Here is a 15,655-nt window from a genome sequence, read left to right on the forward strand (position 1 = left end):
ATTTACATTTCAACAAAATTTTCCTAATTATATATGTACATTTTTTTATCTTGACCATTCGAGTGTGACTTAATAGTATATACTTGTAGTTTTCATTTCTTACAATAAAGTGATTTCATTTATATATATATATATATATAAATGGTTAACATATTAAAAAATTATTATTGACTAACTTTAAATTTGACTATTCATGTATAGTTGAATGTTCTAAATTTATAACTAATTTTTTACGATAACAAAAATTCTTACTTCATATACAGCCCGTTTATGAATAAATAAATATGTACGTTTACAATTAAATGTTATTTTTATATTAATTTAATTACTTAAAAAATATAATAAAGTAATTTTTATTTATACAATTAAATGATTATATATATAAAATACTTTTCTGTCCAAAAAATATATAAAATAGTTATTTTAAATATATGTACGGTCTAAACTTTAAATGCTAGTTAGAAAGAAAAGAGTTTCATTTCGAGTTAGAGTGCAAATCATTTTACTAATCCACAAAATAGAAATTGTACACGAGAAGAAGAAAAGGAGAGAAAAAATACATTTTTGCATAAATTTACACAATTTTTTAAAAATTGATCGAAAATGGGATGTTATTTCCTGCCGTTCTTCATTTATTCTAGTGTAATAATAAGACAGACTTATATTTCTTAGTTTCATTAGGACTTTTTATGAACGTTATTTCTATCTATTATTAATTGACTACAAATAATTAAGTTATTAACATTCTGAAATCGTGGCCAGTGACGAGGAATTCTTTTCACACAGTAGTGCTAATTAATCGTGCTATAACTGTTTGTGGCCATCATCCATTGCTCGTTTTGTTTTCTGGCTTTTTTTTCTGAGCCTAGCTGCGATTGTGAAAACTGAAAACAAAACAACCTTCTGATTGCTTTTATGATACTTCTGCGTAGGATGGGTTTTGACATCTGACAAAGACTAATGAAATAGGTAGGGGGAAAAGCCGCTTTTTCCATCTCATATGACAAGTTATTTGTTAAGGAACAAAAGGAATGGAAAGGAAAAAAAAATGACAGTCTAAAATATACATGTAGTTTTTAATGTTTTCAATTATAATCATTGGCCCCAGTCAAAAAAAATTACATTCATTGGTCTTATCTTCTAGAAAGTTTAATTTAATTTCAGTCAAAAATTTCCTTTAGAAATAATAAAATAATAACTTTTTAAGATACAATTTTAAACTTTTTTTTTTAATTTGAAACATTAGCATTTATCTCATTATGTTCCCTTACATAAAAACTATAAAAATACAACTAAGGTTGAAACCAACTGAATATAATTAAATATAAAAACTACAAGTTTAGACTATTTTTTTCAAGTTTTATAATATATCAATATCATTAAGATACTAGCTAAGGAAGTAAGAGGAAAAATATTTCTCAATAAAACCTTTCCTAATTAAAAGATACTGTTAGCAAAACCTAAAAAAATACCACAAGCTCTGTTGAGAGAAAGTTAAAAACCCTACACATTCTAGAACCAAATAGCTTGTGTAATCCACAACCCCTTCGAAGCTACTCTAGTCGGTTTGTATTTTTTCTTTAAAACGCCTTCCCAAACACGCTTAAAGGATTTAACGAATCTCATTCCAATACATTGAATGGTAATTCAATCTAACACAACGCAGGTCCAAATGAAACTAAAAGCCTACTTGCTTGGTTGATTGCATCACGAGAGAATTGTTGTCCTTGATTACAATGTCAAGGATCTCTGGAAATACACACCATCCCCTAGCTGCAGCATTATGCAATTTATTCAACTACACAAAATAGGCGAGAAATTTCATGAACCTATTATGGACTAATTACACGGATTTTTGGATACTCAGTCATATACACAAGCATCACAAAAAAGTGGAATTAAACCAATTGTGGTTTTATATCAAAAAAAGTTTTTGTTAATAAATTGATCTACCAAGTCGTATATGAAGTTAACAGATGGCCTCCCGTGTACATATCACTGGCCACAAGCAAGATGAGTACGACAGCCATTAAAATTTCGCGAAACCAGATTTTATCAGTATTTTGGCATGGAACAACCAAACATAAGATTAACAGTAAATGAACTCGAAAAGCATAATAAAAGAGATGCTGTTTTTAATATAAGAACCAGAATTTGCACTAAAATCCAACAAACAAAATTTCCACATTGTCTGCATAATTATGATGACAACCTTAACCCGCAAAACAAAAAAACCAAAGATAAGGATATTTAGTTCTGATGAGCATAAAAAACAAAATTCTAATACGAAAAAATAAATCATGAAGTTTACTGTGAAACACCCAACCACTTAGAAAAGTTGTCGAATTCTGTATAATCAGAATCTGACACCATAGTGTGATACCATGCTTTCCCAGCAGCCTTGATGGCAGACGCTTCCTCCTGAAAGGAACAATGAAAAAAAAAGGTCAATTTGAAATAATGGACAACATTTAGACTCAAACGACAAATATTAGTAAATATCTCTCCTATTGGGCGAAATTCATTTGAATCCCTCCAAATAAGTGGATCCCAGTCCCATATTAATATCATCAACAACTAGGAGGAGAATGTGTACTGGAAAGAGATTGTTAGTGTCCCACACTAGTAAGTCAAATAAAAATGCATTTCAAAATGCACAAAACAACAAAAATAGAGAACGGGTGCTTAAACCAAGAATCATCCAAATCTAATCTTCAGATACATTCAAATGAAGAGCTTTTCAGAGCAACTTATGATTGGAGCCTGTGATTATCTTATAAGAACTTTCGAATTTTTCACAAGCTTCTATGATGCAAGATCTTAGGAGATGAACACATTTAATATATACTTAATCACCCTCTATTTATAGATAAACTAAGCACCTTTGATTACCAAATTATCAAAACTGTCACGGTAACTTCAGTTACGCTAGCATAATTCGAATGCAAGCGAAATTGGCATAAACTTTCGACTGGTGTAGAACTTACAAGTTAAAAGAAAGTTCTTATTCAAAACAATGGGGTTACCACAAGTAAAAATGCAGCCATCTTAAGTACATAGACAATTGCACCAATCATCTAATACAGACTACAATTGTACTATTTGGTGAGTTATTCCCCAAAACAGTATATCCAATAAACAGAGCAAAACAACAATCAACACCTGCAATCAATTATTGGGCTAAAAAAAATCAAGGAATCACATTAACCGAATTGAGGTTTACCTACAGAAAGATCATAGCAAAAAATACAACAGATGCTACATACTCTGCTATCCACAAAAAAGCAAACACATTGGCACAACATTACAAAACGCAAAACCAAATCCCCATTTACAAAAGCTAATCAAACTAGTAATATGTAACAAGAAGATACAAAAAGCCAAATTCAAATCAAACCACATGACATGAAACCATGATCAACATATATACACAATAATAAATAGCAAACAATAATAAAAAAATCAAAGTAAATAAAGTGAGGTATTATAAAATGTGCTTATACCTTAGAGACAGTCTTCCTCTTCTTGTCGAGCTTCTCCTTCTTGACCTTAACCCGCTGTGCCTCAGCGAGAAGGGCCATCCTCTTAGCAGTCTTGGCATAAGGATTCAGCTTCAGCATCGAGTTGAGATTCTTAAGAGGGTTCTTCTTGAGAGTGGCCCTCTTCACATCCTTCTTAATGGGCCTCACAACAGATTGCACCTCATCAGAATTAATAATCCTGGAGAGGTCCGAATTCACCATCTTGGACCTGGGAAGCAGGTATCCCTTCTTCTTCTCAGAGGGCTTATCAAAAGACCCGTAAATTGAATCCAACTTCTCGAAAGCGCTCTTGGTCCAAATTACAAACCTCCCGAGGTGCCCACCGGGGGCCAGCTTCAGAAGGTTCAGCCTCTCGACGTTGGCGACCTCGACGCCGGGGACGTTACGGAAGGCCTTAACGGCCTTCGCACCTTCGGTTCCGTACACCACAAGTGGTCCCCGGCGAGAGATGTAGCGGCGGTTACGCATTTTTCCCTTGCCGGGACGAATGCTGCGGCTGTCTTTAGCCTTTTCGGCGTCCGGGAATGCTCCGATCTGCTTGAGGACTTTGATCGCTTCTTTTGTCTTCTCGACTCCTTCGGCGGAGTCGCTGACGACAAGGGGGAGCTCCGGGACAGACTCGATGCGGTGGCCGCGGGCGAGGACGAGGGAAGGAATGGCGGAGGCAGCAATGGCGGAGACGACGGCGTAGCGCTTCTGGTTCACGTTGATCTTCCTATGCCAGCGGCGCCAGATCTTGGTCGGGGCGAACATGCGTCCGCCGCGGCACATGTTTCCAAAGGCTCCTTGGCCGGCGCGGTGGGTTCCGCCGCCGGGAACACGGGGGATACGGGAGACGGCTCGGCCGGTACCCCAGGATTCGGCGGAGGTCTGGTGACCAGCGCGACGACTGACGGCGTATGGCTGGCGGCTGTTCTTGGAGATGTTCGAGTGTACGAAATTGACGATGTCGGGGCGGATAGAGGCCTTCATGACGTCAGGGATGGGAACGGTGGCGGAGGCATCGGTTGCCATGTCACCGTCGAGGGCCTGCACGGTGACGAGAGGGCGTGCTGCGGCGGCCATTGCTGTGAGAAAGGGAGGAAGAGCTCTCTACCTAGGGTTTTTGGGGTTGGATTAAGTGATGGACTTTCATGATGCGATGAATATATAGTGTCGTCAGAATTCTTAGGGTTTCGTATGCTACGGACCTTAATTCGTTTGGGCTTCATATCAGTAAACTGAGGACATTGCTTTGTGCACCCAACACAATTTCTGATACACCTAGTAAAATAGTGAAAGTCTACTTTTGCTTTTCTATAAAGTTGATATGGATTGGTCAATCCGTATTGGGCTTATAGATTTTCCAATTCGTATGAGGCACAAATGATGCCAATCCGTATCAGACTTACGGATTGGTCAATCTGTATTTGGCTTATGGATTGTTCGTGTAGGAATCAAATCTATGACTTTCATGTTATTAGCATGACATTCTAATCAACTGAGCTAATAGATCAATTGTGTTATAAAATAATTAATGTCACTATATATAATAATGAAATTTCTAATGTATATTTAGTGCACATGTAAATTTAGATAATAAATTTTGTAACAATTAATTTTCATCTAATAATTAATTTATTTACATATATAAATTGTAAATAAAAATTATAGGTTTCAGCTTTATGAAAAGGCAAAAATGGAATTTTGTTATTTTACTAGCTGTATCAGCAATTATTCTGGGTGCTCAAAGTAATGCCGGTAAACTGAGCACCATATTCATGGGCTTGGCCTCTTCGGGATCTATTGTATGGATTTGACTAAATGTAAATCTATAAATATAAATATATATATATATATATATATATATATATATATATATATAAGAGAAAATTAGATGTTTTGGTGTATATATTTTTTTATTTTATCCTTATAACTCTCTTCATAAATCACTCATTAATTTCTATTATCTTTTATATTATTTTAAAAAAATACTAAAAAAAACAGTAAGACACGAATTGATATAGATGCATTTAATCTAATAAAAACACAAAGTATTCATATTTTCTTCATTAAGAATTAGGAAAATTATTGTTGAGAATAATTAGAAAAAAATTTGAATTGACGTTTCAAATTAAAATGCAAGCTAGAGTTGTGGTATTTAGGATCAATTTTCAATTAAAATGCAAAATACGATATATTTTAGGGTTGGAATCACATCTTAATCCAAAATCTTAATATTTAAATTTATGAATATTTTTTTATTTATATGATGTTCAACCTTCTCATTCTCACATAATATGGGACTTCACATCATACTTATACTCCAACAAAGAACCTCTTAACTTATACCCACTTAATGTTTGTTGCTTTAAAGTTAAGTTTGAAATAAACCCCAGCCCAAAGTCAAAGAGGTAGCTTTTTTTTTTCATTGCATGATGGGTTACGCTAATAAGTCATATTCTAAATTTGTAAACCCATAAAATGAAGGCTAAGATACATTTTCAGTCTTCATCTGATTTTTATTTTGTTCTTTAGTTTGATCGGAAGTTTAAAAAGTTAAAAATTTATAATAACACACTATTTTAATAAAAAAATTATTTTTAATTGAAATTTATTAAAAATTATAATTTTATAGGTCTCATTTGTTATTTATTGACTTTTTTCACCATTTTATAGTTTTAATAAATTTTAACCAAAGGTAAGATGCTTAAGAAGTACTATGTTGAAGACACACTAATGCTCCTTCAAAACATTTCACTTTGGTCAACGTAAAGTGCAGCCATTTGACCAAATTAGTCCTTTGGTTGGTTTAAAACACTAATTTAGTTAACTTGCTACAGATGGCAAATTGTAAAATTTGTCGCGTCATCTAATATTAGCACCATTAATATAAAATTAAAATGTTTTTTTAATCATATTATTAATACGGAGTATATTTATTAACTTTATCGATAATTAATTTTCGTAATGAAATCTAATCACCTTTAATGATTCTCTCTTTCCAAACACATTACAAATCTGCTTAAGGAGACCAAATCTCATATCAGTTGAACCAACGACTTTTCATAAAATTGAACCATTTAAGTATGTAGGGGTCTTTTTTATCAAAGATTCAAGCAACTATAGTTTTGAATTGGATGCATATCACATTCCACTCGCATGTGACAAATCTAACACAGTAAAACTTTTTTTTTTTTGGTATTCTACCTACCAATCTACAACACTTATGCCTTGGACTAGGATCAATTACAAACCCTCACAAACTCCCCTAAGCTTGGCCATGAAAATTGTAACTTTCCTGACTTTCTTCGAAAAGCTGCTAAATCACCAACTAGTCTCACATTTTAACAAACCACCACATCCCGTCATTCCTCCATTTCCTCTAACTAATCCATCCGTGTCTAACCAAACCCATCCCCAAGGGAAGGGATCAAGCAACCTAAATCTCAGCTTTTTGTTTGGCAGTAATACTGTTCAGTTGAGCAGGTGTGGTATGATTAAGTTTCCAATGTTTGATGGAGGAAACCTCCATCATGCTTATGTTTATTCTGCCAATTCTACAAAAAATAGTTAGGGTTTGCCTAGATATTTGGCCAAGGACGCAAAAAATCCCAAACAATTTCATAATGCAAATTAAATTTAACCCAACTTGATAAATTCTCTGCAAAGAGTTCCCATTTTTTCAACTTTTGTAATGTGCATCCATGCCAAAACAGCCAATGGACAATCTCGCGTAACATGTAACATAGTTTCAACAGAAGTATTGGAATGATGACAATACACCTCCCTAGTCCTCATCTAGACTTCCTATTATTCGTTGTTAATCTCCTACACTTTACCTGTCAAACTAAGACTCGGATTTTTTTACAGCAACATCCAATTTCCAAATTTGTTGCCAACCCCCGTTATTCTCCATAACGTGAAAGTTATTAAGAATTTGATAAGCACTAGAAATAGAAAAACATCTCAATTTGTCACCCGATCACAATCATTTTTCTTCAATATGCATTATTATTATCCTAGTTTATTGATTTTAATTAAAATAAATAAGTTTGAAAATGAGTTTTTAGAAAATGCTGTATATACATTCGTGTCCAAAAATCCAAATACATCTTATTTTCCATTATAACATTTTTAATCTCATCTATGTGCATCTGGATTAAATGCTATGAATATCCATTGAAAATTAAATAAAAAAATTAGATGGTCCATCAATCATCCATCAGCTAAAACTGATCCAATCCGTTAAATCTCTTTTAACGTACATGGATGAATTTGAATGTAGTCAAATGTGAATGTATGATAGTTAATAGATCCAAAATGCAATCTACCTCCCCGGAACACGCGAAGAACATTATTAAGAAATTAAAATCTATATTTATATATATTCACACACATAAATGAAGTACATTACCAGTGTATAATTCCAAGTTCGACTTAGTAACAAAATCAGGACAAACTGTTTCGGGGACGAAGAAAACATCAAATATATGGGCTTTTTCACCACTCTAAGCAGGAATTCCCCATTCATTAACGCTTATCATCTTGGCTCTTTGTCAGTTTCTGCAGTTTGATGGCATAAACTAATTGTGACCCAACTGCGGAGATGGAGGAGAACAAGTAATTATCCTAAACCAATCATATAAAAGTCAAGAAATTAAAGTACAGTCAAGCAAATTTCTTTGGGCACATATTTCAGAAAGTAAACTAGGAGAAGCAAAATCTATGATTCTGAGTAAAGATTTTTAGCCCTATATGACTGATCCAGCCTTTCACCTGCAACATATGTTAGCACAAAAACAAATGCATAATATAGTCAAAGCACCATTTAAACTCACCATAAAATACTCGGAGGCCAAGCCATCTGTAACCCAGAAAAATTGACACCATTTGCCAGTAATGTCTGCCTACCATAATGAAGGAAAACACAGATTCTAGCGCTTGGTAATGAAGCTAAGAACAAGGTGGTTGATACCACTGACCATTTGATAGCAGAATTGTGAATGGAATTCAGAGCATTCAAATTCTAAACTGATTCAGAGCACTATGGTCTTGCTAACCAGTGGTTAAGGAATCAATCAATAGAAAGTTTATATTATTGGAGTTGCAATGTAAATCACAAAGGATTGAAGGAGTACATTTATTACACTTCACAATAAAAACTTTCCACTTTTGATTCCTGTACTTTTCAATCCCCAAGGGCACTGGTTAGTATTTTTCAACAAACTATTATAGCAGATTATACTATTATACTTCTAATCAAACACATAACAGAAATCCTAAGAACAACCAATTACATCTTAAACCTACACCAACCTACAACAAACTACATAGGCTAGCCCCAACAGGGATGAGAAGCACTAAATTCATCATCTTAAACCTACACCAACCTACAACAAACTCCAGGGCTACATAATGAGCCAATGAAGAACTAAAAAGAACCATCCACAAAGCAGGACTGTAGAAGTGCTCAAAATACCATGTTTCTCCCACTATCAAAAATAAACAAGATAAAGCAAAAGGGAGAATACAGGAACTTTAAAAAGGCAGAGGATGAACAACCAAGTAATACTAATAGAACAAACAGAATATCACAGTAAATAAGAATGCCAAACCAGAGAAATAGAAATTAGAACACCAAACACGAAATATATCGGCAAGAATTGTGTATACAGACTCAGATAAGTATAACCAATCATGATAACAACAAAAACCTGAAAGAAATGGACCTCTATCCCCCACACTCACAAAAAGGAGCACTTAATCATGTCATTAATCAGCACTCACAGGAAAAATTAGATGGCACCAAAGACTGACTTCCAACAAGTTTATCTGATGGTACAGAATTGCCAGATGGGAAGACATGTGGGTATTTTCCAGTGAGTGTATCTTTGTTTCCCATTAAAGCACCTGATGAAAAGTTCCCTTCAGGATCCCGTCCAGTAACCGCAAATGATTGCAGCAAATTAGATGCCCCATTCATGAAATCATCCTGTCTTGCAAAGGAAAACCTTGACTGATTTTTGTCTTGGACTTTCCGCAAAATAGGTGCTTTAAAGGGTCTGTACAGTTCATCACTCTCACCCAACAAATTAACTAATGAACCTTCCCATGCATCTAATTCTAAAGACAAAATATCAGATATAATGTTGTTCTCTCCCATGTCTGAAGCAACCATACTATCAACACCTGCACCATTATCTTTACTCTCCCCATATTTAACATGTCCTGTCTCCAAGTGTTCATTAAAAGACTCAGTAGAAGGTTTTCTGAAATGATTCTGGTGACAAATTTGATCTTGCTGAAATGGTTGATGGCTTGAGTGGTTTACATTCTGAGTTAGACAACTAGAATGGAGCCCAGATGATGACGAATAATTGATGCCTTTGCTGAATTTTTGTTGTTTAGAGTCTATGTTTAGTACGTCATCCACAATGATATCTTCCCAAAATGCTGGTGTGGATGAATGTTCTGTTGAATACTCATTATCTTGCTGTAAATGCTGCCCTAGAGAGGAATCGATTGAGTTACGAGTAAAAGGTAATCCGTCTGAATCAGGAGTTAAATATGAATCTTCTAGATGAATATTAATGCTAATAGATGATAACCCTGAACATAAGCCATGAACATCCCCATTTGAATTAATGCCAACTGCAGTATCAATATTGAAATCATGTTGCCTGGAGAGCTCCAGGAAGCCTGTGCTCACAGAAGGTGCTACAGTATCTTGATCATTGTCCATAAAAGCTGCCACATATGTTTCACAGTTAGGCAATACAATGCCAGGAAATTTTTCCAAAGTAACTTCATTGAAAACACTTGACTCACATGTTTTAGAATTTCCACCACTATTATGGTTGTTCGTCTCTGAAGGTACGAAGGCACCATTGGAACACACATCAGAGCTATTTTCAGCTTCCCCTGATTTTCTTATATTAATAGACCTTTCAGTGGAAGCAACTCCGGACACAAGGGCTTGTGGATCATTAGATGCCTCAATCTTTCTATTTGCCAGATTACCAGAACATGATGAACTTGTATCATGTGGAAGATTGCCAGACACACACCTAACCCTAAAAGAATACACCCAAAAAATTCAGCATTCACACTAAGCACAAATTAATGTGAGAAACCCACCAACCAATAAATCAATTACCAAGAGGTCACAGCAGGAAGCACAGTTGAAGTGACAGCCCCAATACCTGAAGCAAATCCTTTAATCTGGTTCTCACATTTCTAGTGAGGATAATAAAAGACATTAATTAGCTCACTGCCTAATAAATAACAAGATATAAGAGTGAACAAATTGAGAATTGAAGTAATATATCACCCTCAACAAACAACGTTCCACAAAAGTCACATGAGCAAAAACTTACATCTAAAGGACTTTGGGACACTAGTTTGGTGGCTGATGACATATGTTTAGGATTATCTACTGGTGGAGGTAAAACATTCCCTGAACGCCGATGCAAATTATTTGTAGCACCAATGATTTGTTGGACTCTACTCCTTTAACATCCAAAAAGCAAAACAACAAAAATATAATCAAAGGCAGTACAACTTCAAGCATAAATAGAAAATAGTGAAATTTGAGAGTAAGATATTTCTGGAAACTAGGGAAAAATCTAAATGATTGAGATATGCATGATGTTTCCTGTCTGGTGTATATGCTTAAACAATCTGTAGGTTTACTATACAAAAACAGAAAGCAATCATCTATTAGCAGAGCCACAGAAGTATAAGCCATAAGACACAGTTAAAAGACAACTAGCTGATGCTTATATACATGATATATACATAGTAAGTTCAAAAGTTAAAAATGGAGGGATGGGATACATGAGAAACAAGCATACCTAGCAAATGCTAAAACTAGTTCATCTTTGGTAAAGCTATCCTCGTGAGAACCATGATCATGTAGATATAAACAATCTCTATTGCTGCAAGGCTGAATCAGCAAGATATCTTATATAGTAGCACAAAGACATATGTGTAACAAAACATTCATAAACTCAGCTTAAATCTATTATATTTTACCACATTTCTCAACCATGCATGGCAATACTTTGTGGTTCCAAAACAAGCCCTGCAAATGCAAAGACCACCCATCATCCTGTGGCCAATAAGACCTCACCAAAACCCAATCAAAATTGAATATCCTTACCTCAAGGGTCTACCTTCTAATACAAAACAATGCACTGATTGAATACATTGAACTGCTTCAGATTCTTTAGAGTATGTTATATACCTGAAAATAAGAAATTTTAATTCAAGAAATACAACTTTCACATATAAATGATCTTTAACCATAGAAACATGATGACTGAACCAACATTAAAATAGACAGAAAAGAAAATAAAAAAAATGAGAGGAAAATGAGAGAAAGTCTATAATTTTCTTCTACTTGAAACTTAATGCAGGGTGATTGCTTTTGAGACATTCAAAACAACTTACACACAACAGCTGCTGTTTGCAGAATGTTGGATTATGCCATTTGCTGTTCGAGATATTGACACTTTCATAACCTTTCCATACCTGCCAAAGTATTCCCTGCGCTGAAGTAGCTGGTATAATCCAAACAAAAATGTTATTAACCAAGGTAAAAAATTTACAATGAAAAAGATGCAAAAACTTATATGGAGTATGCTTGCCATATTCCATATAGATGCATCTAGCAACAGTTAGAAGCATAACATTGAAGAACTCACTTCTTCATCTGCAAGGTTTAGAGGCAGCCCAATTATGTACACTAGGTTACGTTGAATGACTCTAACATCACTAAGATGTTTCCTTCCATCCACTGATTTAGGCTTCAAATTCAATTTCTGCATTTTCTTTTTATGCTGTGAATTCATTTCAGCTACCAATCTGTTTAAGCAAGTAAAGCCAATCAGTATTGCCTAGCAATAGTTTAACCATTTAATAATAAAATATTATACAGAAATTAGAAATTCTCAACATGACGAAAACAACCTTTGACAGTTTGCTGCCATTGTCACAATACGTTCTTTGTCATAAGGTGAACGACAGGCAGGACAACGGCTCTCAGTTTCATCCTTCTGTGCCATTTCCATTATGTGATGCCAACACCAGACACAAATCTGTGGAAACGGTAGAGGAAGAGAGAAAATGAACAAATATGATTTATCAGGATGAGCAATATATATGTTCAAACTCACTATTGCCTTTAGTGAAATGCCATACTGTTCAGCTTTAAGCCCAACTTTCCATTTTCACAAAATGGATGATGGATAAAGCACAAATACTGAGCAACGATCAAAACCAGGGTGTTTAACAAAAAATTAAGAAACAAAACTAACAAAAGAAGATTTTCATGACAATATATCCATATGTCGGTAAATAAAGAAGTTTGAACCTCATAACCACATTTGCATGGCTTCAGCTGCTGATCAGTCAGGTCCATCTCCTCAGTGCATATGGGACATGATTTTCCTCCTTTGTCAGCCATGATGATTGTCCAGGGAATTCAGCTACACAAAAAATAAAAAATAAATAACCTTCTAAAAGAAAAAAAGTTCTTCTCATTAACAGATATCAATGAGTGCTAGCATGATACTTAGGAGGTCATCAAATTGAACATATGCACAGATTAAGATTTTAAAAACTAATTATCATACAATGAGAGGATTCTCAAGACCACTAAAACAGCATTTCATCAACTCAAAATAATCACCAAACCCATAGTTCATACAGTAAAACCATATAATAAAACATTAGCCTGCTTTGTAATCGCGTGCAAAAAACTCTACTAGATACCACTGCCTTGTTGGGAACAAAACCAAAAATGAACAACACATCCACAATGCACCATTACTAGTGAAGCTCCGCGGTGAGTTCTACTATACGTATTAGCGTTTCGCCACTGACTTGAAACAAGCACTACTGCATTAGTGATTATTCCCTCAATTTCTTCTCTAAACTAAATTCTTACTCCATTCAACGGCAGCAACACGAAACTAATATTTGCATGGAATTTAAACTAATTCTAGGTCCAGCCACTGGTGAAAACAGTGAAGGAGGATAAACCCTAAGTGAAATCCACGCTTCCTTATCCGTTGCTACAACTCGGATAACATTATTTCTACGCAGAAACAACGAGTTAGGCGATAGCACAACAATCATCAAAGAATATTCGTAGGTTAAAATCACGAAAATCATAAAACACCGATTACGTTGTAGTTAATCGATAGGCACGCAGTTCAAAATGCACCTTAATCGGAAAAGCCTAACCCTAGGAGAAGAGAAGAGAAGAGCAAAATGAACACGAAGGAGAAGTAGAGAGAGAATGGAATGGACGGAGAAATGAGGATTAGGGTTTAGGGCGAAGAAAGAACTTACGGTGAGATCGAAGAAGAGGAAGCAGAGACAGAGAAATGAGATTGAGAGAGAGAATGGACGGATAAAGCACGAGAGAAGAGAAAGTGAGGAGTAACTGTAGACGCATTGTTTTGTAGATGGATTCTAAGATGAGAAAAACTACAATAAATTTCCCACCTTGAGAAATAAGTAGGAAAAAAATATGATGCATTAGATGTGTATTCTTTACAATCAACGGTTGAAAAAATGGAGATGATGTAAGTATATATGCATTGGATTTTTTTTTTTAAAAAAAAAAACATATTTTTTCCTTTTCTCTCTTTCCAAATCTTATCCACAATTATAAATTTCAATTCACAACAACTAGGTTGTCTCAGATCCAAAAATAAAAACCTTTGATTCAAACCATAAATTTTATTTCAGATCTAGATTCAGCATCTAGATCTCTCCCGACCTCGCACAACATTACACAAACATCTGAGTTCAGAGCAACCTCGTGGTGGTTGTTGACGGTGATGTCGTGCTAGTACAGTCGATGCAGGTTCGATTTGGCAATGGTTGTTTCACGACAGCATGCGACACACGATGACATCATGGAGGAAGGAGTGTGACAACTCTCTAACAACAATGACGAGGAAGGCATGGTCGGGGAGAGACAGAAGGAAGGAGAAGGAATGACTAAAGAAGAGGAAGAGGCTCGAATGGTGGTGGCAACGATAAGGGAAGGGAGAGAGGGGAAATGATTGAGGTCGAGTGGGAGAAGTGGTTGATAGGGTCTAGTGAATGGGAGACATTTTTTTTAAAAAATATTTTGGTGCATGTATCTCATTGTAGTCTCTCCCTTTGTATTTAATATGTAAAGACCCCGTATATTGAAGACAACTCACTTTTTTGTTTTTTTTCTTCTACATTAATAATTAATTAATTTGCATCATAATTAATGCATTTATCTTGTTTAAGGTGTAGGTTTATTTATATTTGTCTTTGTCACACTCAAAATATCCACCTTATGTGCACTTATCATCTCCGACGAAGATTAGTCAAAGTTTTCAATATGATTATTTCGTAACAATATCATGGTCAACAAAAAAAAATTTGTCACATCAAAAATTGGACTTATTGATGATGCAGTGATAGTGTAAAACGATTTTATATGATCATTTAATCACAAATCACATTTTGTATGATTGGATGTTAGTGTAAAATCATTTTACACTAACAATATATAATCATTTTTCTAAAAAAATTTAGGAATTATAAAATTAGTTTACAAGGTGTAAGTTCTTCTCTTTTTTGTCATGAGTTAAAGATCACGGATGTTTCCCAACCCACTGGATCAGAGATTGATTTCTTTCACGATACGTGGTTATTGCTGGTCCAAGAAAATTTTACACAGTGAAAATTGAACACAAATTCTCTTGCTAAATAGATCATTCTTACTCATATGAACACAAATTATGCCCTAAAGTATAATTTCTACAACCTTCCATGTAACGTAATATATAACCTGGATGTAGAAATATTAACTACAACTTTTCCTATGATATATGATAAAATATTAACTATAATGTATATACACGGGCACAACTTGGAAGCCGAAATATCCAATCCCGAAGGAATGAAGTTACAAGGGAAAAAACATCTTTAACATAAGATATAACAAAAAAATAAATGCAAGAAAGGAAATGAAAAGGTAGATAACTGAGGAATTCAACAGTATCAGAATATTAATTATTAATTAATGGAAATAAAAAGCATTCAATAAAAAGTTTTTTTTTACCAATATGCTTTACCCG

At 34.6% G+C, this 15,655-nt stretch overlaps 2 protein-coding genes across 5 annotated transcripts; both read right to left on the reverse strand.

The window, feature by feature from the left end:
• Window positions 1-2,132: 2,132 nt before the first annotated feature.
• Window positions 2,133-4,757, reverse strand: LOC100779764 (60S ribosomal protein L4). Its single transcript, XM_003542448.4, has 2 exons — window positions 3,504-4,757; window positions 2,133-2,421 (listed from the first exon to the last, which is right to left on the reverse strand). The coding sequence occupies exons 1-2, from the start codon at window positions 4,605-4,607 to the stop codon at window positions 2,308-2,310; spliced, it is 1,218 nt and encodes a 405-aa protein (XP_003542496.1). The 5' UTR covers window positions 4,608-4,757; the 3' UTR covers window positions 2,133-2,307.
• Window positions 4,758-7,881: 3,124 nt separating this feature from the next.
• Window positions 7,882-14,035, reverse strand: LOC100780302 (uncharacterized). 4 transcript variants are annotated; one of them, XM_014765503.3, is made up of 14 exons: window positions 13,881-14,035; window positions 12,898-13,012; window positions 12,495-12,622; window positions 12,230-12,389; window positions 11,976-12,085; window positions 11,686-11,769; window positions 11,559-11,607; window positions 11,378-11,469; window positions 10,901-11,033; window positions 10,681-10,760; window positions 10,353-10,597; window positions 9,312-10,271; window positions 8,363-8,431; window positions 7,882-8,122 (listed from the first exon to the last, which is right to left on the reverse strand). In XM_014765503.3, the coding sequence occupies exons 2-14, from the start codon at window positions 12,988-12,990 to the stop codon at window positions 8,055-8,057; spliced, it is 2,271 nt and encodes a 756-aa protein (XP_014620989.1). In that variant the 5' UTR covers window positions 12,991-13,012; window positions 13,881-14,035; the 3' UTR covers window positions 7,882-8,054. The 4 variants fall into 4 exon arrangements, with proteins under 4 accessions (XP_014620989.1, XP_006594110.1, XP_003542497.2 ...); XM_006594047.4 differs by having other exon boundaries at window positions 7,882-8,153; XM_003542449.5 differs by lacking the exon at window positions 8,363-8,431.
• Between the last annotated feature and the right edge of the window lie 1,620 nt (window positions 14,036-15,655).

The sequence above is a fragment of the Glycine max genome, chromosome 13, assembly GCF_000004515.6.
Source record: "Glycine max cultivar Williams 82 chromosome 13, Glycine_max_v4.0, whole genome shotgun sequence".
Lineage (NCBI taxonomy): Eukaryota > Viridiplantae > Streptophyta > Magnoliopsida > Fabales > Fabaceae > Glycine > Glycine max.